Source organism: Leptonotus elevatus, chromosome 13 (genome assembly GCF_054856555.1).
Source record: "Leptonotus elevatus isolate MCC_2025b chromosome 13, RoL_Lele_1.0, whole genome shotgun sequence".
Classification (NCBI taxonomy): Eukaryota; Metazoa; Chordata; class Actinopteri; order Syngnathiformes; family Syngnathidae; genus Leptonotus; species Leptonotus elevatus.
In genome coordinates this window covers 11,994,617-12,022,573 of record NC_141251.1, presented here as the reverse complement: position 1 = coordinate 12,022,573, position 27,957 = coordinate 11,994,617, and the positions used below count along the sequence as shown (strand labels likewise).

General features: G+C 37.7%; 1 protein-coding gene across 2 annotated transcripts in view; it reads right to left on the bottom strand.

The window, feature by feature from the left end:
- Positions 1–15,426, bottom strand: part of wdr11 (WD repeat domain 11) — a 41,769-nt gene extending 26,343 nt beyond the window's left edge. For both annotated transcript variants that reach the window (XM_086093536.1, XM_086093537.1), the window contains exons 1-10: positions 15,239–15,426; positions 12,874–12,985; positions 7,860–8,013; positions 7,431–7,604; positions 7,081–7,282; positions 5,028–5,193; positions 3,878–3,989; positions 2,274–2,472; positions 1,496–1,596; positions 1,002–1,178 (exon numbers count right to left, since the gene is read on the bottom strand). In XM_086093536.1, the coding sequence (XP_085949662.1) occupies positions 1,002–1,178; positions 1,496–1,596; positions 2,274–2,472; positions 3,878–3,989; positions 5,028–5,193; positions 7,081–7,282; positions 7,431–7,604; positions 7,860–8,013; positions 12,874–12,985; positions 15,239–15,324 (1,483 nt within the window). In that variant the 5' untranslated portion in view covers positions 15,325–15,426. The remainder of the gene's footprint in view (positions 1–1,001; positions 1,179–1,495; positions 1,597–2,273; positions 2,473–3,877; positions 3,990–5,027; positions 5,194–7,080; positions 7,283–7,430; positions 7,605–7,859; positions 8,014–12,873; positions 12,986–15,238) is intronic.
- Between the last annotated feature and the right edge of the window lie 12,531 nt (positions 15,427–27,957).

Genomic DNA, 27,957 nt, shown 5'->3' with positions numbered 1-27,957 from the left:
CAGGTTTGTGTTCATTCTGACAAAACTAGAGGGTAAAGGAATCACAGCATTTTCATTAGACATATGGGTAATGCTCTGGGAAGTTAATTTAGCATTGCTTTCTCTTTCAAAAGCACTGATGCAACCATTTTCTGAAATGAGCAATAGTGATGAAACAACAAAACCAACTGAGGTTTGACAAACCTCTGATGAGGTTTTGAGAAAAGACAAATGCTACAAAAACTTCTGATACGACAATAGGGCATGCATCAACATGTCAAGACGCTCCACTTCCCAAACGTATGGTGCAAAAGAAAAAAAATTACATTTATTTATCCAGATTAGGGCAATTGAGAATTCCCATTTGCAATGCAGACGTGTCAGTCAATCACATCTTATAAAAGCGAACATGCGGTTTATTAAAATGAAATTACATTTTCCTTCTTTCTTTTGTTTTTTTTACTGTGTTAATAAAGGAAATCAAATCAAGGGGTAAAAGAACAAGATTACAAACCCATCAATTAGTTTGGAGCAGAAGTGAACAATCAGTGTGTGTGATTCGATTCGTATCACGATTCATAGGTCACGATTCGATTTGATACCGATTCATCCCGAATACGAATCTAGACATTTATTATTGCGATTTTTTTAAACTCAAATTTAGAAAATACTAATGAGTAAACTTGTACATGTAAGATTAGTATGAACATTTATTTATTTATCTGAAAATTCAGGTTGCAGTCCGTTACTTGTTTGAACAGCACTGAGATCAAATATTAAGGCTTAATGTTGTTAATATAACATTCTTCCATGCTTAATGTGTAAATCCTAACCCTAAGTAAGACATTTTGTTGAATATTTCCATAAAAAATGTATGTTTACAAATCTATTCGGCCGCATATTGAATCGATTCGAAAATTGCGCGCTGTAATATCGCGATATATTGCCGAATCAATTTTTTCTAACACCCCTAATGTACAGTATGCATAAGTAGGTGATTTTGTGTTTGCAACATAACCTACCAACAGCCAGCATCGGTTGGTAGTGGTTGATGTTTTTGGTTGTAAGAGGTGGACACATGCGGATGGCAAAGGGTGGCAGTGGCAAACCAGAGAGAAGGCCAGTCAACAGAAATTTCAGCTGGACTTCCTGCTGGTTGGACGATGGAAGAGGGGCCTCACCAGCTATTAAAGTCTGACCTACAGATAAAAACAATACACATACAAATATTATATACATTTTAGGATCTTGATCTTGTCAAATTCTAGTAATCATATGTCTGCAAAGTAGTATCAGGTCCGACAGTTATCATGCATTCCTACTTGTACATACAATTTAATGTCAACACCAAATGATCAACAATTAACGTCAATATAATTTGAAGGGGTTGTCTACAGTAGGCATAAGGTTTGGGCTGGGGCCAAATGGTGGTCTTCCACATAAATTGAATAACCCAAAGAAGGTTACAAGAAAATTGTTGACACGCAATGGTGCAGATGATGGTGTGGAGTCATACCTATCATGCTGTTGAGAGAAAGGTTTTGAATACTTTTCTGGTTTGGAGCCAGCGGAGCTCCACAAAAGGACACCGGGGAGTAGAGTGGGGACAATCCTGAGCTGCAACACAAGGGGTGAGATCAAATATTAATCCAATATTTTATGAAAGTACGGCATGCATTAACTGCACAAACCAAGATAAGGGGAAGTGATTAAATTCCTATGAAAGGATGAGAAATTGTTTTCTTTTAACTGGCGCAATCATTTTATTGATTTGACATTGTTCCTTAAAGAAAAATAATTGGTGACAGTATGTCACGTGTACACTGATCACCAGGATGTCATTTCATTTCACATGAACTGCTTCTATATTCAGTCAGCTGAAACCAAGATAATTTTAAGCAGATTTATTAAAACTAAGCAGTGCTATCATTGAGTGAAGCTATGAGACAAACATCGCACTCATTTTTATTTAATGCTGCCTCAGGGACTTATTTGCCTACATTAACTAGATAGTAGGCACACAGGGAAAAAAACTAAAAAACTAAAAATACAGTTATGGCTCCTCAAAAGGAGCTTGGGAATCTCCTATCAAAGGAAAGTGAGATAGCTTAAGTCCCTGCATGGCCTACCTGTGACAGTCGCTAAGAAGCCTAAATTTAGGTCAGAGGATTATGCAGTTTTTAGGGAAGTTTACTTAAGGTGACTGAAAAAGTAGTGAGACATTTATCGTTACCTCACTCTTCTGTGTCTGTAAATGCACAAATACAGAGCAGCAAGTGTGCAAACCTGCGTACCTTGGATTGGCAGTAGTTCTGCCTGTGAAAGCTTTAAGCTCCCATAGCATGACTCTACCATCGCTGACTATGAGAGCAGCATTGTTTTCGTTGACAGGGCAGATAACCATGCGATAGGGCCGGACAGTCTTGGTGACACGGATAGCATCGCACTGAGAGCGGAGGTCATACACAAGCTCCTGGGCACTCTGTTCTGGGTCTGAGAGGAAAAAAAAGAAGAAGAAATGGTGTAAGAGTGATAGCTAGGGCTGGGTTTAAATATTTTTTTTTGAATAATCGATATAGAATTGATTTTCCTTTTCAAGCCTGATATTGATTCATAAATCCATTAATCGATTATTTTAATATCTCTTTTTTTCCATAATGAATTTTTTGTATTTTACTGTTTTCTTGACATTAGAGCCTACTGTTCACATGAATTTATAAGGATTTTCTTACATTTATAAAAGACCTGACTTATTGTATTTTAAAACAATTCAGAATATATATATAATTTTTTTAATAAAATTTTATATTTATTTATATTTATATTTACAACTACCAGCTCAATGACCCAGTGGTAGAGTGTCCACCCTGAGACTGGGAGGTTGTGGGTTCAATCCCCGGCCGGGTCATACCTAAGACTATAAAAATGGGACCCATTTTACTTCCCTGCTTGACACTCAGCATTACGGGTTGGAATTGGTTAGATCATCAAATGATCCCAGAGCGCAAACCCCTACTCTGCTGCTCACTGCTCCCTCAGTGGATGGGTGAAGTGCGGAAAACTAATTTCACCCCACTTAAATGGGCGTGACAATCAGTGGTACTAATTATTGAATTAGAATTATGAAAATATTTTCGTCTCATCCTTGCTGATGTCAATGTTTGTGTAACACTTAAATGATATACCACGTGTTACTTTCATTAACAAACTAAATAATTTAACCAGTTACTGCCGCCGCAAAATTTTAATTAATGTTTGTGGAGTTTTTATCATTACTTGATGTTTCATAATTAATCAATATCGAATTGAAGTGAATCGGAATCAAATCAAACTGAACTCATCGATTGAGGAAATTAGAATCGATACCCAGCCCTTGTGATAGCGATTGGGTGAGTGCGGAGCATAATGGCAGCTATTGGGCATGTAAATAAAAGGGAGACAAGTGTGGAATAAGGCATTGATTAGTTGTTCATAAAAGAAGAAAAGGCAAGAAGATAAATGTGAGTCGATAGTATTAAAGGTAAGCATGAGGGGAAATAAGAGTCGAACAATAAAGTGAGAGGATTTAAGGAGATAAGTAGCAGGAACAGAAATATACGTTTAAATGAGGGTGTGAGACCCATTAAAGAAAATGTCGAGGAAGCAAGAAAAGAAGCTGGAGAGATCAGCAAGTGAGGAAGAGAGAGACATTTGCTGAGACAATAGACTCCCATTGGCCTGCAACACTAAGCCAAAGATAAATGAGATAGTAAGAGTGTGAATGCCCACTGGAGCATAGAGAAAACCGCTTCAGGCACTGACAACGGCTGAATAAATGAAGAGGTGGAGACAGCGAGTTAGGGTTGTCTGTGAGCGTAGTACAAAAGGGCGCCCAGTGCACATACATGAGGGGGCATACCTGTTGCTGCTGATCCTTCTTCAAGGGCTGCAGTGGAACGACACACGCGAAGTGTGATGCATCCGTTCTCATGGAGGCAATACAAGGCGTCCCTCTGGGCGCAGGGGATCACCTGAGACACGCAGTTGAGGCAAAAGATGGATTATGTGAGTTCCCATTCTGCCGACTAGTTGCTATCACAAGAAAATGTGTTTATGTTCACGAGGTCATAAACTTCACAAATAGGTTCAGTGGCACTACATACAGCCAGTTTCATAGATAACAGTCACATTATTATACTGTTACACACAGAGCAGTAAAAGATAGCATTGTATACAAGAGCAAAAATGGAATACCAAAAAAGAAACCCAATAACAAATGGGAGGCGGTGATGTGATCCAAGTGCTCTGAGCAGTATTGGGAGTTGTTTTGTACAATGTAAATTGACACGTGGAAGTAGTCTGATTAATTTGTAGTTATGGATAGCTAAGAAGTGGCAAAATGGACGCCTTCTGATATTGATAAAAACTGCTGGATGTGTGTGGATTTTTGGTTTTGAATTAGTGCCATGTACTGTAGTAACTGTACAAATGTATGCACCTGCATGCATTTTTCTATCTCATATATCGACTAATGCTGATGAAACAATGCAAAGATAGTTTAAGCACGGACAAAATGTTGGTTTCTAATTAGTGCAATGTTCCGTATTTACAGTACAAATGTATGCACCTGCTTTTCGTATATCCACTCATGCTGATGAAACAATGCCAATTTCCCCCCTGTGGAACTAATAAAGGTTATCTGATATCATATAAAATATTTATTAAATTAATACACTTTTAACCATGTACTCATTCAATGCAATCAGCAGTCAAGCCATAACGAGCTGAATTTCAGTGATTTGTGTAACAAAATAAACAATCCGTAACATTTGGCACCTCTAGCACTGGCACAGACTCACCTTAGCGAACTGAACCATCGGGGCAATAACAACAGGTTCCCAAACTTTAGAATTCATGCTAGAGGTGTAATTTACAGCCTGAATAATCAAAGTAATTGACAATTTAAATATATCACTTTTACAATGAACTTGATTTATATAGAAGTTTAAATGCATGTAGTAACTTGACTGATACAAGTTTTATAGCTGTTTACATTTGAAGAGCCTCACCTGGATGAAGGGCACACCAGAACGCTCAATGGCTACAACTCCCACAGTCTGGCTGAGCTCCAAATCCAGGATGAGGATCTCTCTGGGATAAAGCAGCAACATGTGGTTCCTTTTGGATGGCAGGTAAGACAGCTGCAGGCAGTCGTTCAACGTCACTGCCTCTGCGCTATGGACCACAAAGTTGACATCGTAAGAAACAAGAGAAAAGCTATTTGTCAAACGATCATTGTAACCCTAACCCTTTAGATACTTTTTTTGGTCGACGATGGATTTTTCAACATGTCAAGTGCATGTTGTAGAGTTAACATACAGGACAAACATCAGACAAACACATGTGAGATCATTGATCAAGATAAAAAAAAGAAAAAACTTTAAAAAAAACTTCAGAAGTTGTTGAGCTCCACACGATTAGCAGCTCATTGGTATGGGCTAAGACAGCGACGGGGTCAGAAATGTCTGAGCCAGTCAAGATAGCATAAAAAAAAACTTTAAAGTAGCACTAAGGAACTTTTCAACCTTAATAAAATATTTTCATAACTCTTCTGATGAAACATGATAATCGACTTAAAACTAGTGGTTCCTTTGCCAAGGCCTGAAGGAGGTCTGTATAATTTTTACTGGCATTAAGCAACTTTGAGGAGGATGGTAGGAACACTGCCACACAAAAAACTACAAATGTGCTGACTGCTTTACGGCATACGTCAAAAGATACCCCGGATGAATGGACAGTCAAGGATCAACATTGGCCCGTATTTCACTCGCTGGAGTGAGCTAAAAAAAATAAAATTAAAATAAAAAGACGCAATACACTTGTCCTCTTAGGAAATGTGGTCTTCCTTCAGACATAACAATAGCACTTTTGTCCATATGGCATCGCCATAATCAACATAAACTGAAAACTCCTTAGTGTTGCTTTAAAGACTTCGAAATAAATAAATAAACAAATATTCAGTTGCCTGGTTCCAACATCATACATTGCTCAAATTTACTTTGGTACTTGCGCCTAATTTAAAGAGATTTGAAAAAAGGGCATTTATTTAACAATATGCTTATTAATCAATGGTGGTAAACTGCACTGTATTGACGGCATTGTAATACAGAATGTTGCCCCTCTCTAGTTTTCAGATGCAGTATTTTGGAAACATTTGCCCACTTTGTTTAAGTATATTTTGTGTTGCCAGGGAAACCGTTTGCTTTTTTTAGTCAGACCTCAGGACACTTGTAACTACAAGATGTCTTTGAACTGCAAACGTTAACATACAGTTCAAAATTTGACTGTGTGTGAGAAGAACCGTACACAGAGCTGAGAAGAGAGAGCCTGATCCTGCCATCGTGATTGGGTAACGTTTTCTATGCATGCTAACTGCCGGACTAATGGCTGCCTGATGAGACATTCATGTGTACAATACAGCAATTAAGTCAGCGGGTTTCAGATGTCAGACTCTTGTTCAAATCTGCCACCTATTAGGCATAGGAAGAGAACCGTGATGCGAGAGAAGCCACAATAACATTTTCCACATTAGATTTAAAAAATGACACAAAATTGAAAATGGACATGATGAGAGAAGGAGGTGGAAGAAAGAAGACAAGCAAGGTGTGTGTGTGTGTGTGTGTGTGTGTGTGGCTTATTGGCTGGGTTTGTAGACAGACTGCAGGGTGCTACTGTTATGAATAACCCAGTGTAACAGGCATAACGTTTCAAGGCTGCCAAAAATTTATGCTTGGTCCATATTTGTACTGTGTTTCAGCCACTGACTAATTTAAAATAATGGCAACCCTTTCATGTTTTCTTTAAACATTTTGGGACATCTTTTGTAAATTTTTAGGCAATTTATAATTGGCAAATTCCTGATTGGATTTACATGATATTGAAATGTTTGAAATCATCTGGTAATTTGGAAAATATGCTACCGTCAAGGATGAATCCACCTCACAATGATAATACTAGCCAATATTAATTTTTTGTTCCCGGCAGGCGACAAAGATATTTTAATGTTTTTTCTTTTCAATAATTCTACTCATATACAGTTTTGAAGTTGCGTGAAAGTCTTACGTGGGCTTTTCGTTGGTGATTAGCACTTTGACCTTGTTGAGAGCTTTCTTGGCACCGGTAGGAGGTGGGGCAGCTGTGGGTGCAGGCTTGGTGTGGGCGGGGCTTGCGTGAGGGCTCGCAATGTAAACCTTTTTGCCCGCACTTCCTGGTGGTTTCGAGTGGGAAAAGTCTGTGATGAAGACTATTCCTTCGCTCGTCAGCACTGTCAGGAAGACGTAAAAAATTTATATATATATATATATATATATATATATATATATATATGTATCACATACAGTATTTGTTTTTTTCATGAAAAGTTTCAAATAAAATTTGACAACAGCTTCAGTGAGGCATTTTTGTGCACATACATGCCATGTTGGATGGGTCAAATGGGTCAAAAGAAAAGGAGAGGATGTTTTCAGCATAGCTTTTCTTCCACAGCTTGGTTCCTGTGTCTCCGTTCCATAGAATGATGTAGTTGGGGGGATGCACGGCCAGCAACAGATCACGGGACACATCCTGATTCCAAAGCCACTCCAAATCTGAAGGAAAGTCGAGGAAGCCAGATAAGAAGAGGCAGGAATGAAGAAGATAAATGCATGGCGTTTGCAGCAGGACATATAGAGTGATGGCAATAGCATTGTAATGAAAACAAATCGCACACAACTTTGGAGTTACTTGACAGAATAGATTGTTTTCTTGGCAGGTCTTGCTCGGGTAATGTCCTGCCCCAGGATAAAGAATCAATTTAGGCTGCTATAAAAGGGGGGGGGGGGGGGGCCTCAATGATCTCTTACCCTGGATGGGTTTGGAGTGCTCTTGGATCTCACAATGGGCAGTGCCACTAACAACATCCCACACTATTATCTTTCCAGAGGCATCTCCGGAGGCCAGTCGCAAGCAGTAGGGCGAGCTCAAGTTATGGTAGTAATTTTCTCTTGACCACTTTACCTGGGGGAACAAATAACAATACGGAGCCATTATTTTTATGACTTGAAGCACATGACGCAAGTCATAATGGGGTGTAATTACTTGTGAGTTTCTGCTGTTATTGTTAGAATAAATGTACATAAGTCCCATATTTACTCTTATAATATTTATTCCACGGTATAAACTTGTTTGAATTGTGTGAGTTGGAGTAAGCTGTGAGAGCAGAGCCCCGTGGGAAGGATGCTCCTGCAGCAGTGCCTTATCACAACGTAGCGGCTGAAACACTTCTGAACTGTTGAACTTTGACTGTTGAAACCTTCAGCGCTGAAGAAAGACAGTGTATTATTATCTGCACAATGACTCATATCCGTGAAGGTTGCTGCCGTGTCTTCTCCTTCCCCTTTACATCTGTGTAACTTGGGAAAATCCAATTAAAACGAGAGGACTTGGCGGAGTGTGCTCAGAGTGGCTAGGAGATTGTAATCTGTGCACATCTCTGTCTGTTCTCCTCGCGAGTTACAATAATCTAAATCTCTTGTCTTCCTTCCTTGTATGTTGTTTATTAAATGTTCTAGGTTGACTGAACCTGACAGTTATATGTAGTATGTGTTGCTGGGCGTAGCAAGAAATTAACCAATTGCATTGTCATCTCATATTTCATTTAAGAAGCAGATGCAGACACACTAAATGTTTTGCTACTTGTAGAACAGATATCATCGTATTGACATCTTCCTCCTCAGAGGTCTGAAAAAGTCAGCCACTGTCCTCTTCTGCTGAGATGACTAACAGGCTTTTCATTTTTATTTCAGAGAACTACTTAACTACTTGCAGTTAAAACTAACCGTTTGTATTATTTCACAGATATTTCAATGTTCAATGTTTTCCAATAAAACAAGAGTGGAATTCTGAAGGTGTATGCAGCTTGTTATGAAAAAAAAAATTGAGATGGGCAAATATCGGGATTGGCAGGTCAGACTTTTTAAAAGATCGGAGATCGGCCAGAAAATTGTGATTGGTGCACCTCTAATAATAATAGATACTAATAATAATAAAAATAATGAGGCGGCCTATTGATTGCCTAATTTTTGCCTATAGTGCATTAGGTAAAGACAAAAAGATTGGTGAAATTACTTATTTATGCTCACCTTTGCATCATACCAAATTATTTATTATTATTATTATTATATTTTTCTTTTCTTTTTGCCGCAGTACGCCCTGCGGCCAATAATTGCATCCAATTATTCTTCCCTTCCGTGACTTGACCTCTGCAATGAGAGTTTCATAATGTACATCTATGTATTTTTGTAATCTTTTTTATTTTTTATTTACTAGAGGTGTGCCAAAAAATACATTTTCATAAGAATCGCGATCCTCATTTAGTACAATTCAGAATAGATTTTAAATGTCCCCAAATCAATTTTATTGAAATTATTTTATACCGTCTTGCCTTTGTCTGTGTCTGCCTTTATATGGAGCGCTATTCATGTTGTACCCGGCCACTGAGGGGCAGTGTGGTTCCACGCGGTATAATACACTGTTAAGTTGTAGCCACATTAGAGAGTAGAAGGAAAAATTCACGATCAAGTTATTCCAATAAAAGTTTTTTTTTCCCCAGTGGAGCCGTTCTTTTCAGTGATAAAAGTGCCGCGAGTAGCGTGCTAATTAGCATTAGCGAGTCAGACTGGAGTAGATCATTACAATTCCTTGCACATCTATAGATTGAAGCAAAAATCACTGTCAATCAAATCATTTTGAATCAAAAATCGTTCTTAATCAAAAATCGATTCTGTATCAAATCGCAGACCCAAAAATCGGAATCAAATCGCGAGACATTCAAAGATTCCCACCCCTATTATTCACTCAAAAATTCAATGTAGCCTACATCATGGTGAAGTTAGCCTTCTTTCTTTCCTTTCCCTGTTTGTCATCCATTGTTTCGATTCGATGATCGCAGTCACGTGCTGCTTATGAATATGCAAATCCATTAATGAGTAGATTTGCATTGCCTAATATGGGGTGAAATAGGCAGACTTGGGGAGGGGAACGGCATTGAATCAGCTGCGCACACGGGTTGGGACGTGTGGCATTTATAAAGAGAAATTGCGTGCAGATGTGCGTATGTGTGTCTACGCATGGTTTTATAAATCTCCATTTTTTTCTGCGTACGTGAGTTTTGCGTTTCGTTCGTACGTACTTTTCTGTGCAGGTTTTCACGCACAGTTTTATAAATGCGGCCCCTGGGCAATTACTGCTTCTGTGTCTTGCTCAAGGGTACTAAAGTACTTAGCCTGTTGGCATCTCTCCAACAACCACTTCCAATTAGTATGGGTTTTTTTACCTTCACTGGGTCTTGAACCTCTGAAACTGTTCTTGTCACTCAAGTGAATCATTAAAGAAGCATTCTAAAGAATTCACCTCACAGAACAGGTCATCTTTGAGTGAATGATTTATTAGGAGGGTTACTCGAAAGTACCTCAATGAAATGTGAATCTATGTGACCTTGACCTTTTAAATAAAATGAAATGACAGGATCCCCAAGATAAAATGAATCACTGGCGGTATATTATTATGCCTCCTCATCTCGTTGCTACTGCAGGGAATGCTCCAAGCAGGAAATGTTTACCGTATGTATCCGCATAACTGTGGAGTGGAGTGGCTTCATGCTGATGTTTGTGGCTTGTTTATGTTCTGATTTGTGTTGAGCATAAATACAAGCTCGTTAGTGGGTTGTGTATACTATTTTCTTTTCAAATAACGTGGGTTGACCATGAGCAATGGTAATTGGTCTGTGCATTTATTTATTGTGTGTGTATATTTACTACTGCAATTATCAGTAAAAGCTGCCAGATGATGAATTCTAAACAGAAAATAGATATAGGTCAAAACTTGTACAATGACTCTACAGTGGACGCCCCCACATTTTTGCAGATTAATTTTTTTCAGTATTATATAATATTTAGTTTTTTGTTTGTTTTCCCCAACAATTTTAGTGGGAAGAATGTTTATCAGCTTTTTCAGAAGAATTTAACTCCCCCTATAAATTTCAGTGCAAACCTATACAAATGATATTTATAAAGACACATTTCACAGAGTATTTAAATAATTGATTTGTGTTTGTCAATTTTATGTCCATCAATATCATGATTTTTTTTTTCATTATCCACTAGTCTATTATTCACCAAGGCGTCTGTTTTTGTGAATGTGTGTGGTGAAAGATTGCCAACTGCTGCAGTGCATCCAAGATTAAGAGCTTTTTGGAGTAAAGAATGGAAGCCTCAGGCAGAGCCTAGCCTCTGATAATCACTACTGAATTTACGGCCCATTATTAGTCTTTTTCAAAACACACACGCACACACTCTCAGTCACTGGAGAGAGGCATCCTTCCCACAGGATCAATAATGTCAGACAACAACTACTTAGCTCAAGGTCAAACAATACCAACAACGGTTGAATGATACTTTACTTTGCGAACGTATTCTGCCAGCGGCTGTGTGTGCATCTAACTTGACATTGACAAATACAGTATCATGGGCCAAAAATGCACAATAAGTGGAGAAACTCTGACTACTCACGCATGTAAACGGGCAATTCAGAATCTTTCAGGAATCAGAATTTTGACCTTAAACCAGATATTGACGGCATGTAAACGTAGTCACAGCTTCTCACAAGTGCGTGTGCCAAACGGACCGCAATAGATATAAATGAGGGTTATATTGCAAGTAGGGCTGCCAAGATTAGTCGACTAGTCACAACGACATTGACGATCAAAACCATCGACAATTATTATTATTAGTCGACGAGTTGTTTATTTATATATGTATTTATTTATTTGGCGCTCTGTTTTTGTCGAAAACTGCCTCGTCTCACACACGTTTATGAACTCGGACATAGCAAGACTCAACAAAACATGACAGCTTTGCCACAACCCCTCAACGGCAACAAATAGTTCCTTATAATATGCAGTAGAGCGTTTAAAAAAAAAAAGTTCCTCCTAATCTTTAAGTATTTATTTTTCTATTTCAGGTGCATACCACATTGTGTTTGTGTAGATCAATTTACTGCTTTTAAAATATGAATAATAGTGAAGCAAAACAAAGCATATTGGATAAATGTTAAATAAAACAAAATAACAACAATACAAGTATTAATTTTAGTTGTGTGTAGCACAGTGTATTTTCAAAAATTTTACTAATCTGATTTCCCTACCTTCTAGAAGACCTACATAAAAAAAAAAAAGGCTTAGTCCCCAAGAGATGAGTGTGAGTGAAATATTATAGTTTCATAGCATTAGTGCTACTCTGCATAACTCTCGGTTCCATTTTAAAATACACAAAAGATTTACAGCAAAAAAAATTCTAAAGCCACACACTATCACCATCAATTTATAAACATGTCAGAAATTATGGCGCAAGCTGCAAAATCGAATCAAAGTTCAATGTACAATAATCTTAATTGTCTTCATTATTAATTTGTACATACTTTAAAATAATTCAAAATATAAATTAATAACGTTTTAAAAAGAGCAGCCGCTTGTTAGTGCAATTTGCTGCTATTTACATATAGTCGCTGTCCTGTGAAAAACACGTCAATTGTTGTCATTTTTGACATTTTTACGTTTGTGAGATGAAACTAAAGGCAGACAAAAACGTTAAAATAATAATACTTACCCTAATTGCAAGGCATTTTTATATCGCGCTACGATATACATCGCACAGCTACAGTACACTATCATTAAGTTAGTTCCATCTTTTTCTGCGTGTGAGGGAACATCAAAGACAAAAACAATTGACATATTTACAGAATTGTATGTTTCACTTGCTTTTAGGACAACAGGCATATATGCGAGTGTGTTTGTAGCCAGGTACTTAAGGAAGCACTTACCTTGACCACGTTGGCTTTGTGTTTTTCCAGCACTTGGATGGTCTGTGACGTCTTCGGATCGATAATGAGAATGCTAGAGTGACATCCTTGAGCTATCAGCCCCTGCCAGCCCCTACAAAAAAAAGGAGGAGGATGGTGTGGATGCTTGAACTGAATAACATGCTGTGCAGAAAGCTGTGATGTAGAGACTAAAGCTAGAGCAAAGAGGTGTGGGAACTGGGTATGAGTCGACAAAACCTATGGCATATCAATTGGCCATTCATTGTTCAAGTAAAAAAAAAAAAAGGAAAAGAAAGAAGACAAGGTAACTCAACATGTACATGCAGCTTAAGTAGCTACTCTACAGTTCATCTGCCTATTTTTTAGAGATGCAAACATAACTATAAATTTCACAAGAAGTCAACACAGTACCCAAGAAGAAAATGTTCAGACTTTTACAGACACAATGTACCAAAAAATGGCCTGTACGATCCATACAACTTCATTCACAAAATATAAATAAATGTGTTTTTGAGGAAAATATCAACATGGCGCATATTGACATGGCAACAATTGGCCACTTCTTTTACAAATCTGTCAGGTTGTGAGGGCAAATCCTCGAAATTAAGGGCCCTTGAGGTCAGCGAGGATTTTTAATTGGATTTAGGTTCAGAAAAGGGTTTCATTTAGGAGGGGCATCTCTCCACAAAAAGATTATGCAACAATGCGATTTCGCCTAGTCAAAACCAATTTCCCAATCAGAGTCGGTTTTTGTTACACCCCTAGTAGTTCCACATGTTTTTTTGTGACCTGCAAACTTGTGAAATTCGAGACTTTTGAGTTGTGATGTGTGCCCTTTTTAAAATACTACCAAACAAGTGTGGCGTAAATCATAAATGGTACTTCATTTATATAGCGCTTTTCCACCTTCAACTATTCATTCACCTCCTGATGACGCAGCATCAGCAAGTGGGGGTTCAGAATATTGCTCAAGGATACTTCGCCATGGTCACAATGGCATGGGATCGAACCCACGACCTCTGGGTTGCGAGCCGACCACTCTACCACTGAACCACACCAGAGATTAGAGACTGTAGATGGTTTATATGCATTGCTGTTATATGCATCAATCCATCCATTTTCTTAACCACTTACTCCTCGCAAAAGCACAATATTGTGCTCTTTTTAGTATGAACTCATTTTTCTTTACAATATTGTGACCTTACTTGTAATATCGCCAACCTCCCGTGAGCATCATATCGTGATAATATCGTATCGTGATGTTTGGATATTGTTACATCCCTACTCGCTAGTCCGCACGGCAATAATTTTTCCTGTTTACAACTTGACCAATAGGAAAAGGGAGTGACCTCAAGAAAATCTATTCATGTGTAAAAAGTGCATGCGGTGTCGGTTGCTGATTTTATCTAAAATGCTATAATGCTTTATGTGCACCTTAATTTTTTGGGTTACTTTTCTTTAAGCAATTTTGGGATAATGCAGAATACTCTGTTCATCCAAGCCCCTTTTATCGTAATATGAAATGTTTAGGGATGGGCGATCGGGCCAATACCAGGTCTTATTTCTTTACAATCTTTCTTTATGATCAGGAAATAGAAATTAGAAGAATAGAAAACTCCCATTAATGTCATGCAATTTTAAGGAAACATACACTATTTGGTATAGATGTGCCTTTCTTTAAAATTAGCTGTCATAGTGTTTCAGAGGGAGGATTTTATGTATCAAAAGTATACTAGTGGCACTGGTACTGTATCTGTATTGGAGATTACTCAAGAACTGAGTACTGATATCGGTCTGAAAAAAGTGGTATTGAACATCCCCAGAAATGTTAATGCAGTTAGTTATGTAGGCTTCTGATCACAGTACTATTTTTCATGGGATTGTGCACTCAAAAAACAAAACAAAAAACTTCTGAATATTTTATGTATGTATGATGTTCAACTGAATTGCAACCCCCCCCCCCCCCAAAAAAAAACATCTATGGGTGGTGATTTGTAGTATTAGTACTGCTTACGCATAAAGAACCGTAGAATGATTGAAATAGTTTATGAATATAAGAAAAACGTGTTGTTTCCTACACGTCTTTTGTTACATTTCTAAACAAGGACAAGGCTTCATCTATTCAACAGGCCCAGGAAAATGCCTATCACATGACAAGAGATGCCATCGTGCCCCCCCCCCCCAACATCCTTGTCAGAACACAAAAAGGTCAACAAGTAATAACTCGTGCACCTTACTAGACTAAGAAAAAGCAACCTATAAAGAAAAATGGACCAATTCACGAGAGCAAGACGATGTGTGGAAAAAAATGTAAACAATGTCGTTTCCAATCAATGCATGCTAACAGAACAGCTGCAGTACTCACCAATCTACTGCGGTTTTATTCTGCAAATTTAGAGTGCCAGTCAACGTCCGAGCCGCGAGTTTGATGTTGACGGTGTATGGAATCATAATTATTGATCACTGCTTGTACGTCATTCACGCTTGCTGGTCAAAAGCTGTGACAGTTGATGAGCTTCCTGGCTGGGATATGTTTTGGACGATAAGAGGAAGTGGAAGGATGTCGCTGAATACAGCACCGTGCGGGAGCAAATTGCAACTTCGCTAAGGTTCCTCATGTAAACTAAAAAATGAATTGGACTTCTGAAGCTGAAATTTGTTGTTGAAAGGTGAAATGAAAAATGAATTAACGAAGACTATGCAGGCTAATCAAAAACTTAAAATAAAAATAAAAAGGCAATTTCTGTCAATGGATTTTTTTTTTTTACATTTTATTTTAAACTGTAGCCTAGACATTTTCCCCACACACTAATTTTTTAAAAGTATATACTGTAATACAAAAAATCAGTCAATCAAATTTACATGCCTTACATACACTTTAAAACACAGTTCTTAATGTTACAATAGCAAGAAAATACCAAGTTCCAATATGTCAAACATAAATGATAAAACATACAAAACAAATAAAAGAAAAATAATGATAACAAATTCACATTGCAAACAAGAATACCCAAGAGACTTACTCGTCGGTAATCGGGGGCCGCAATCCTGCATGTTTTAGTTTCCCTCTTCCAGCACACCTGATGCAAATGATCTCATCAGCAAGAGCCTGATGCCGCTCTCGAGAACCAGACTTTGACACCTGTAGTTATCAATCTGCATTTATGATTTGTTATTATATCAAGAGACTTGGAAAAAGTATGAAAAATACTTTAAATAACAGAGTTGATTTTAGAAATGTATACTTATGGATGTGAACCTGCGTGGGTCTTCTCCGGGTACTCCGATCTCCTCCCACATTCTAAAGACATGCATAGCAGGTTAATTGAGCGCTCTGAATTGTCTCTAGGTGAGATTGGGAGTTTGGATGGTTGTTCGTCTCTGTGTGCCCTGCGATTGGCTGGCAACCAGTTCTCGCCTACAGCCCGAAGCCAGCTGGGATAGGCTCCAGCACCCCGCGATCCTTGTGAGGAAAAAGCGGTTAAGAAAATGGATGGATAGTTGTTCAGTAATTAATCTAAAACCCTTGCAATGTTTATTGGGAATATTTATCACACAACATTGGTTGTGAATATAATTTCATTGGGCTTCACATAAAAACAATAACATGCCCATTCAGTGTGATTTTTGGTACAGAAAATGAAAACAAGGAAAAATTACATGATTCAAGGTGACAGACATGATAAACATGCTTTGTGCCTTGGGTAATTTCAAAATACTTTGCAGTTATCCGATTTGCAAGTTTACTGTCAGGTGTTGACTCAATGATAACATATTTCTTAAAAAAAAAATAAAAAAAATAAAAGTTAAAAAATGTGTTAATCTTTAATTGAGGCATTTATTAAATATGCATATGCAATATGTTGTCAGTAGAATGATGGATGATAATTCTTTCCTCGGTAATAAGTACATTATATTGACAAAAGTATTGGCACATCAGGCAGGGTGGCAGCCATTACACAAAACCGACCCTAGCTGACTTTTGTTTTTTAATGAACCTAATACGCTTTTTTTTTTTAAATCGTGGGAGATACTGGAGTACTCAAAGATAACACACTCAAGCACGAACAGAACTCCATGCTGAAAGGTATGAGCTGATATTCCACATTGAGGATCTGGAAAATGGTGACACTACACAAATGTTTGTTTGTTATTTAAAAAAATTTTCAAACACTACGTTCACCTCAGAATCATAATGGCACCTTAAATCGGTTCATTACCTCTTTGAACCAAGAAGTAGCCTGCTAATTAACAAACAGATGAAGAAACAAATACAAACATAACACTGAGTTATTGGAATTCTACGTCTACATGACCATTATTGCTTTGATAAACCTAATGATAACCTCAGAGTTTTTCCACAGTCCTATACTCAATACTTGTGGAAATTATTGTAAGCCTTCAAAATCTCTAATTCATCATTTTTTTAATAGTGTATTTTGGTGTAGTGTTTCATTAGAATTCACTGACATTTGACATGAAATGTAATAATCAGTCATTTATTTGTCTTCAGTTTGTTGCCAGTTTATATTGCAGTTTCATCCTGTGGGGACTTCTGGGCAGTGTGTAATGAAAGCTCTGCATTCAGAATGGAGAGTAGCAATGATGAACACTTTGAGTCATGCAAATTAAGTCCCAGAAGCTCTAAGTGCGCTCAAATTCTAAATATCTTCTGCATGCGATATTGCTATCATTCCTGCTAATTTAACAGCTAGTATCTTCGTCCATTTTCATTTTTACTTAAACTGACCGGCATACATTTCATAAATAATGTATGCGCAGAAACTTTGGATGTGGCTTCTAATACGTTTTCTCACAACATCTTAAAAAAAAAAGATGCTTTGTTAATGTCGGTTAAAGTTTCCTGTTAAAATGTCCTTTATTAAGAAAAAAAATAAAGCAGACTATAAATGTAATAATTCTAACAATTGTAATCTTCAATTATCTTTACAATAATATGTTGTATGTGCCCCTACTATTCTAAACATGGCATTCTGATTAATATTGCACTTGTGGAATGAGTTAAGTAGCAAAATCCACCCGTTTTTAATCCATCTCAGGTAGCGGCCATCTTACCACTTTCTGTAACGTGAAAATGAAATCACAGTTGCTCAGGGCTCAGGTAATGACAACAACTCACCTGTTTTCTGAAGCCGAGCCGTGATTGGTTGTTACATAATATTGTAAAGATTTTTGTTGTTGTTGCGATTTCCCCTTTAAAGAACATTATGATGTCATTTTTCAGAGATAAAGCATTTTGGTAAAGTTTAAATATTTTGTATTATTAGGGGTATCAAAATGAGTGCATTCATTTTGAGTTAATTTAAAGTTCTTTTAACGTCACAATTTTTTTTAATGCACGATTAATGACCGTGCCTTCCTTGGTTAAATTTAATAATAATGCCTATATATATGGAGACTGGGGTCAAGTTGTATTTTACAATTTAAAAAATGTGCAGAATTTCACAAGTTACTTCATGTTAAAGATTAGATAGCTCTTAATTTGAAATGAAAATGCAGGAGCTGTCACCAATGTCTTAAAAATGCAATTATGCCATCTCGTGGCAGAAAAATGACCTCAACACAAATCAATGTCGCACTCGGTTTTTACAGTACGGTACATATTTTTAATTTAAACTCAAATTTCTGAAATTAGTGTATCATTGACTAAAATATTCAGACATATTTCTATTTATTTTCCTAATTATTACACACCCAGCATTGATAAATAACATCAATCACTAGTAGGGAAAAAATTCAAACTCAGAAAGTTAAAAAAAAGAAACTCTTTACAAATGCAATTTCAAAAATTTATAAATTGTTTTCTTTCACGTGACCCAATCACATACTCACTGTATGAAAAACAAGGAAATATCTCAACCCTGTATGTGAGATGTCATCATAATTGTTACCACACAAATTCAGTCATCGTGTGTTTCATGTTTCTCTAATCACGGAATGCTGAACGACTCCCACTGTGCCCCCCCCCCCCCCCCCCATGGCTCCCGGGGGTCTCTATGCTCACATTTCTGCCATTTCTGCCTGCCATCATCTTGATCTTTATGTGAGGTGATGTCCCCCACCAAACACACAGCACGAAGAACAAACAAGATGGAGGCAGGGAGGTCATAGGATTCAAATTGCTTATTGTTTTCCTATGGCACAGATTACATTTGTTTGAGGCAGCTGAGAAAATGATTTAGCATTATCCATATGGACCATCCTTTGATTCTAATGTTTAATATTAAGAGCTCTATCCAACATTTCAATTGTACTTATGTTATTGGAGTGAATGTCAGAATGAGTTAATGTAAGCTAGGTTTGCTTTTATCATCTAGGCAATTATTAAGCGTCTGCCACCTCAAAGCCATTATTAATGAAGCCTAAATGAGTTGCAAAGTAAAGGAATTGTCAGCTTTGTAGTCAGCAGCACTGGTTCCATTCCATCTGTGGCTATGAAAGGGAATCTAAATTACTAGTTTGTAACAGTAAAAAGAGTCATTATGCACACTGGCTAATAATTTCACAGTGGGGAAGTGATGCATTATTGGAAAATCGGATTTAGCATAGATGTGTTATGAGACTGTGAACATATGCTGTTTTAAATTAGTATGGATGCTTTTAAATAGTGTTCACATATAAACAAGAATGGTAATTGCTGTGTCCGCTCATTCCGGCTGCAAAACACGTTTTCGCATGGAACGTTCCAACAGAAATGTGTCTGAAATGACCCATCCACTGAAGCAACTTTCATCAACAGAGTGCAAACAAAGGCCAAGCATTTGTATAAAATGTCAAGGGAAGTATAAAAGTATCTTAGCAACATCCGCAGTAAATGCAGTTTTTTTTTCTTTTGCAGATGTCACCACGTCTGATCTTACTGGAGGAAAACACAAGTAAAAAAGAGAGATCAAACTGAAATAATGGAGAATCCTCACCTTCGTAAAATGTAATTAGTTTCCAAGTCTGTGAAATTATTTTTACCGTAGGTGCTTTCTTTTAACACCCCAACAGAAAGTGTTTGGAGTACACTATGAAATTGCATGTTTTACTCAAGAAATGATTGCTAATTAGTGGCCATTGAAAATAGTAATTATTATTAGTCCCAAAAACTGAAATAGGGTAGTTTCCGCATTGAGTCATTTAACACACCAAGTCAGTGGTTCTTAACCCTAAAGCCTGAACCATGTTGAACAAAAATTCGGATTATTTGTAAATAGAGTATTCATTAGTCCTTTTGAACAAAAAATAAATAAAAAATAAATAATAATAATAATTGAAAATCAACGTCCACACATGACTTTTGACCTGTGGCATATTTGATACATCCGGTCACAATGCTTAAAATTCCTACATTTATAACTGTCAATAATATAATAATAAACAGACATATCAAACATATTAGTATTTAAAAAAAATCTATTAATAAGTATAGGTGTCTCTCTTTTCTCAATTGGGGTGATCTCACAAGGTCGCTGGAAAAGTCATCAGCTGGGTGATACTGCCCTCTAATGGATTTTCCATGCAATGCATGTGTCAGATCATATACGTCCAAACAAAACATAGAAAGTGGTCGGACAAATATGTACAATATAAATTCACATGTATAACGCAACGTATCGTAGCTCCTGCCCGTGTGTCCAATCTGATAAAAACAACAACAACAACAAAAAACAACAGTGGTTATTTTAAATATATCTGTCTTGAATTTGAAAAATAAACAAACCTTTATTTTTTCCGATAAGGAAGGGTTCAGTGAATGCCTATAGGTATCAACAACCACTGCACCAAGCACTTGGGAGTAAACAAGATAAAGGTAGATAAGAAAAACGGACTCACAATTTGACCAACTATTTCGCTCCCCACAGACATTACAGTGTGTAATAACACTATTCATACTTTTCTCTTTGGTCATTGCTGTTCTTTCCGTGAGACTTATATTGGATTGTCTCATCTCATCCAATTCCACCTCACTTCAGATGATAAGAGGGCAACACAGAGCTTCTCGAGCCTTATTTTGTTGATTGGTCTTTGTCTTACATGACTTCAGATCAACTTATTTTCCACTTAATTGCTAAGAAAATAAAGCTCCATGAACTCAAAAAGGATTATTTGATATTTCCCAAGCCAAAACCGGATCAAGTCTGCGTATGACAGCGATTATGAAAGTGAGGGTAGAGAGAGGGAAGTCAACAAGAAGCAGAAAAGGAAGAAAGATGCATTTTGACATCTGCATTGGAGGAAGAAAGAAGCCACAGGAAACCGAGAAGCTCATTATCACAACTTCCCAGCAACACAAGCAGAAGCCGAACGGCCTTGACCCCATTCAACACCTCCTGCAGTAAAAATGAACTCTGACTGTACCTCACCGTCTCTGAAAAGTTACAGCCAAGCTCTCGTCTGTACTTTTCCTTCTGTGTGTACGTGTACACTTTCACTTTCAACATGTTGTGTTTGAGATACAGTGTGTGTCCATTACATACATTACAGTTTTGATTGAATAACATTACCCTTCAAAAGCCTGGCAAGCAGAATTAACTGACCTAGTGAACTCTTCTCAATTTAAATCAGAAATAAAAAGCCATTTAGGCTTCTTTCTTATGTTCTCTTGTGCCAGTCATGCAGTAAATACAAAAATGAGTGTCAATCGCTATTATCTCTGCAAAGACCACAACCGTTTTAGATTTGTTGTACTTCATTAAATGGCACGATTGTAACTAATGAAGGACAATATTAAACATGACACGGTTGTTTGACATAGGCACTCATCGACGGATCCCATAACATTAGTTGATACACTGAAGGTCATGTATCCTTCAGACTAAGTAGAAGTAGAAGCAATATCTCAGTTTGATATCTAAGTGTTTAAAAAAAAAAATGGTAGTATTTTGTGAACACCAAATAAACCTTAAAAATGAATACAATCTTTCCTCCTATTTATATTGTGTGAATGTGGGCCAGCGGGGTGACAGGAAAACAGGTTAGTGACTGCGGTCCTACATTGTTTACATAACAGTGAACACTTTACGTAAGCATAGCCCGTAGATAATGAGGATAGAAGCATTCAATAAAATAAAAAAAAGAAGTATAATCACAATATCCATTCAGGCGAGTGATACTGAAGAATGACATGACACCGCTTGCTGTGGGAGATTAGTCCAAATCCATCACTGACAGTGAAGTCGTCTGGCACTTGGGAAGCTAAGAGTTATAATTTGTTAAATAATAGTGAGAAGACATCTGAGTCTTTGTGCTGATGGGTAATCAATCAGCTTCATTGGCCACAAGATGTGACGGGGGTGGCAAGAAAAGGAAGAGATCCAAGGATGGTTGGAAAGATGAGCAACAAGCAACTCAGAATGTGATAATGTTCCCAGCATGCATTTCTCTCGGAAGACTAGAGGAAAGAAAGAAGGGCGCATTGAAGGTGATGTCATCATGGTTCAACTCTTTTGGTAATTATACTAAAAAGCACAATGGAAATTTAGATCTCCCAATACCACCCCCCCCCCCATCCCCCACCAAATTTAGATCTCCCAAGGAGTCTATATGCAATGTGAATTTCGACCAATCAAGGAGAAGACTGGCTTTCCGGATTTACTGTCACCATCTAGATGTGCAGTTGCAAAATTGATGGATTTCAAGATTATCTTTGAAGGATTTAATTAAAAATGGAGGTGATGCGATGACCTGTCAGAAGGTTTTTGCATTTAGTCTCTCATCCTCATAAATAAAGAGCGGTGGTTGCACATACAGGACACACGGTGGAGGGGGAATAGGGGGGCATGATGAAACCAGGCTGATGGCGGCGCACGTCCAAATGAATTTTCTACAAAATGTATTAAAATGGAAAATATTTTTTGAAAAATGAATCTCAAAGTTTTGTTAGTAACAGCCAAATAAATAATATAGAGCAAGGGTTCCTTTCAAACATTTCTTGACAATAATATCTTATATTGACCTCACTAGTCTAAACATGACATTCTGATTAATATTACATTTATGGAATATGAGTTATGCAGCAAAATCCAGCCGTTTTTATCCATGTCAGGGGGCGGCCATTTTGCCACTTCCTGTCAACAGAAGATGACATCACAGTTGCTCAGGGCTCAGGCAATGACCAATAACAGCTCACCTGTTTTCTGAAGCTGAGCTGTGATTGGTTGTTACCTGAGCAACTATGATGTCATCTTCCGTTGACAGCAAGTGGCAAAATGGCCGCCTTCTGATATGGATCAAAACTGCTGGATTTAGCTGCTTAACTCATATTCTACTAAACATAATATTAACCAAAATACCATATTTGGACTGGTGGGGCTAGATAGGATATATTAATGTCAAGAAATTGTGTGTGTGTATTGGTGGGCGGTCATGGGTAGGGGGAAACTTTCCCTTTTAAGAGGACATATGATGGGAAATTGACTTCTAAATTGCATATATGCAAATAATTGCTCATTGTTGTACCTGCTCTTCTAAATGTGAAACTAAACAAGAAATCAGATGTGTTAAGTGTCCTATAATTATAGCTCTTGGAGTATGTTGATAAAAAACAGACATGTTATTAAAACAACTGTTCCTGTATGCAGCTTTGAAACATCTCCAAAATAACAAAGTAAGTCCTATGCATGGAAATTACAGTATTTACTTGCAATTTTAGGGCACATATATTTGCCAGAAAACCTAATGCTTGGTGAATTGCTTTTCTGTCAACATTATTAGAAAATGGATTTCATTCTCTATGTTGAGAAGGTAATTACCTCTTAAAAACATCTTGTAAGGGATGCACAAGAGCAAGCAATGCTGTGGGATATACTGTCGAGCCAAACAGTGACTTGATGTAAAACTCCATAATGAGGGCAGCTAGTTCATACCACTACCTAAAGTAGTGCATACGATAGGATAGTATAGCTGTTGTTGACAGAATCAAGGAGGCAATTATTTTTCTCATTGGAACATATGTGTTATTAACTCATTCACTGCCGACTTGACGACTATAGATGAAATTCATGTGAACTATTTCTATTAATTTCACATTTTTTTCATTAAATTTTTTATGAAAACCTATAATTTTTTATTGTACATTTATAAGAGATATAAAATTATCATGCGAATAATTACGATTAAACGGCCCTTATTTTTTATATATATTTTTTTAAATTAGGCCCATTAGGTCAGGCGATAATTTTTTAAAAAAAAATTATATCTGTTCTAAATTTACAATATATTTTTTTCTAGGTTTTCATATTCTTGTTAGCAAAAGTGGATTTAAAAAAAAAAAATCTAATAGAAATAATTTAAATGAATTCTCCCTTTTAGCCCGACACGAGCTAAACCAAAAGATCGTTTAGATTTGCTAGGGAATTTTCATGGTGCAAAACACAAAAGTTCAAAAACGATGAGTGCTTGGCTTTCTAAAAGATGTTGATTGTTTGAGAGCACATTAGAATAGAGTGTGGGCTGAGATTGTCAGAAGAAATTAACAGAAGCAGAAGCATTATTCTTTATCTGAAGTGATGCTGCAGGTAGAAGCCATTACGTTACCCTAAATGACGGCAAAATAGCCTTTTTGTGTGAATAATTTATTGTAAACCGCTGCCATTCAGGAAAGTTTGCATTTTTAAAGAGCTCGAATGAATAAATGTGATGCCAAGGCAGATGATTTCCAGTTAGATGGCTGCTGTTTAAATGCGCATGATGGATGATAAAGTGAAGAAAACATTCAAAATGGCAGTTTCCTCTTTACATATAAAGTAGTGTGTTAAGTTTGGAAATGTATAAAAAAAAACACAAAAAAAAACACGTTGCTTCACTTCATTGCTTACGTCAAATAAAAGCAAAGTAAGGTATAAATGTCTTGTTTTGCTTTTGTTTTGAAGTTTACCCTTGCGACACATTGCATAGTAGGCTATGAACACTGTTGTGGCAGCTGACCTACCTCGGCTAGCTCCTTGCTAACGGCTACAATTTCTCGGTATATGTTGCTGTCCTTGGGAAATAAAGCTGGCAACCAAAAAAAAAGTTTATTCAGAACGAATGAAAACTATTTAATTAACTTTTCCAAAAACCTGAAGTGGTTTCAGATATAACGTGCAGTGCTACTAAATATGTACTTGGTTTTAAAAAAGGGTTTAAACCAAGTGTGGCGATGGTTTATCCAGACACGAGGCAGAATAACGTGATGGTAAAACTCGCTGTCATGCTCCATTTGGCTTTTTATGTGTCTCCATGGTACATTCAGTAATGGCGACTCTTAATGCTCAGGCTTAACAGCGGAACTGTTTCCCCAGACATAGAGGAGCAAGCTGGACCAACAACACAGGGTGGCCACAACGCACATAATGAGCAGCAATTCAGCCACTGCACCAAGTCAAGCACAACAAAGAAAATTAGCGGATACATCTTTGCCTTTCGGAGGGCTCGTAGAACACACAAAACGATAAATGAGAGTTTGTGTGTAGATGCAGTCCTGTGGTTGTGTTAGACATCCAGCCTCAAAATGAAAAAAAATTACCAATGTATCATCTCCATATTGTTATAAACTTTTTATACTGTTCTTGTTGTTTGTTAAATTTGTTTTCACTGTCCCCTTTTTACACCTCATTCTGCCTAACTGCATTACAAATAAATATCTACCACGATACAAACAACCACATATGGGGTGTGTCAAACTCATCTGTTGTACAGAAAAAACGTTATGTATGAAGGCATATAGCGGAAAAGGGACTGGTATACCAGGATTTCTCAGGGCATTGAAGCGATCCGAGCAGGCTTCTTCAGTTCATGCATCAAAGCTGGTGCGGCCGCCTGGCTGTCTGTCAAGTTTTGGTGCGGATGAGCATCCAATAGCAGGGAATCAGGTGAAACCAGGCAGCGATGCTGTCAAAAAAGTAATTTCATTTAACAAAAGGGCAACAAGGTACTCGGGTAGACAAAAATACTAAATAAATGTCCAAAACAATAAGAGTCAAAGTACAAACAAACACTACAGAAATTAAGCTGGACAAGGTTGAGATACAAACAGCAGCAAGATGTGACACGGACAATGAACCAACAAGGACTGAATGAAAGCAGGGAACTAAATACAAAGAAATTGATGAGACAGGAGACACCTGGACAACACACATGTGGCAGAAGGATGACACAAGGGACCGGGTTGACAGGCACAGGTGGACATGATAAAACTTAACAAGACAAGACAATGAAAAAGGGACACACGGAAAAACATGACAACTCAAATCTAACAAAAAAAAAAACATTAAAAAAAATTGGTAAACACTCTCAGGCACCGTCCAGATGGAAGCAAAGCCGGCTTCGTTCCTCAAACAAATCTCGTACACGCAAGACTTGTTTGCGCCCAAAAGCTGTAATGTATATGCCAAGTCTGGAGCGGCACTGTGGCGCAGCCACAGGGAGTTAACGGAAAACGTAGAAGAAGAATCAGCGAAGAAGACGGCCACTTTTTTTTCCTAACTTTATTGCAATCTACAGAACAAACATGGCTTTGCATGTATCAAAACAAAATGAAAAAGACGAACACAGGAGAAGTGACAATGGCGGGTGATTCAAGTACAACACCGCTTGTGGAACATGGGAATAATGAAGCTAAATATGTTGCTGCAAAAGCATAAGCAAGCTAAAGAGGCTGCGAAAAACGACTACGACATGGTTATCCGCTGTTGTTGTTGACGGAATGACGGTTCGCACACGAGAATTGGCGCCAAACGTCATCAATGTGCGACCATTACGTAATCACTTGAGGAGTATCCTGCATATGGTGTCTAGACGCGTACGGGGCGCGTATTGAAATGTTTCCACTCTGGAGCCCGGTTTCAAAAGCGATCGGGTTTCAAGCTCCGAAACCGCGCCATCATGTGGACGAACGGCCTAAATGGTAAGAAACTTGTGAGGATACATTGAGACTGACTTTCGTGTGGACGGGGCCTCAGTCAGCCAAAAATCAAGATCCGCTGATGTTTGCGCCCCGCCGCAGATGCGCTGCCTATAAAAACAAGAGCCCGAATTGTTCCCCACCAAATTGGCGCAAATACAGTCCGTGCTGAGATTTACAAAGTCTTGTAATCATCTTTTTAGACTATAAATGTATTTACAGGACAGACTGTGTGTGATGGCCTAAGGCATGGTGTAATCAGAGACGGCTGGCGGTTGGGAGGGATTTGTTCTTTTATTACCTATTCTATGAAGTATCAATGTATGAAATGTGCAAAACAAAGTATTCATTATTTTTAGTGAAACAAAGTAAATGAACCAGAATGAAAAACATACACTTGGGTGTTTGGATAATTTTCATGGCCAGAATGAAATGGAATATCAAAATATTTCTGTACCAGCTGCAACTAAGTGATTACGAACAACAATTCTCAGAAGAAGAGCTTGAGGGAGAAAGCAAGAGTAAACACACAGAGGTTTATTCAACATATAAGCAGACAGGTAATCCGTCTTGTACCGGAATGAAATGATTAGAAATGCACACCGACGGGTATGAAAAAATTTTTTTTGGGAGCCAACGCTGGGCTTGACTGTAAACCTTGACTAGTCCTGCCCCAGCATTCTGATCAAGGAATTAATACTGCATGATGGAAAGGTTCCTGAAAGACAACAATTTTATTTTTTATTTCATTTCCCAACCCAACTCATTCTATAACTTTTGCAAGTTTTAGGATGTAACTTGTCATCAGATAAATGGAAATATCTACTACAACATTTCGTTTCACAGCATTTCAAATAATCATAATAGTGCCTCAAAATGAGTACCGGTCCTGATACTGCATGTTCGCACTCATACTCGGATTCGTGTCAATGCTACACAATAGCACTTTGCCAGCCTGACATACGTACGTATATCCTGTGGGTAGGAGCCATGCCAACCATGTGGATACGGGGAACAGTTTGACAACAGTTTGTTAGCCGACTGCAAATTATGCTCTGCAAATTGGATGATGAAGTCCGCTCAGGCAGCAACGGGGGCGGCTGCCCTGGGAGTTGCGGCGGCAGGCTATTAAGCATTCACCGATGTTCTCGAGCCCAGTTGCCTGCTCCGATCTGGTTTTGTGTTTTGGAACAATA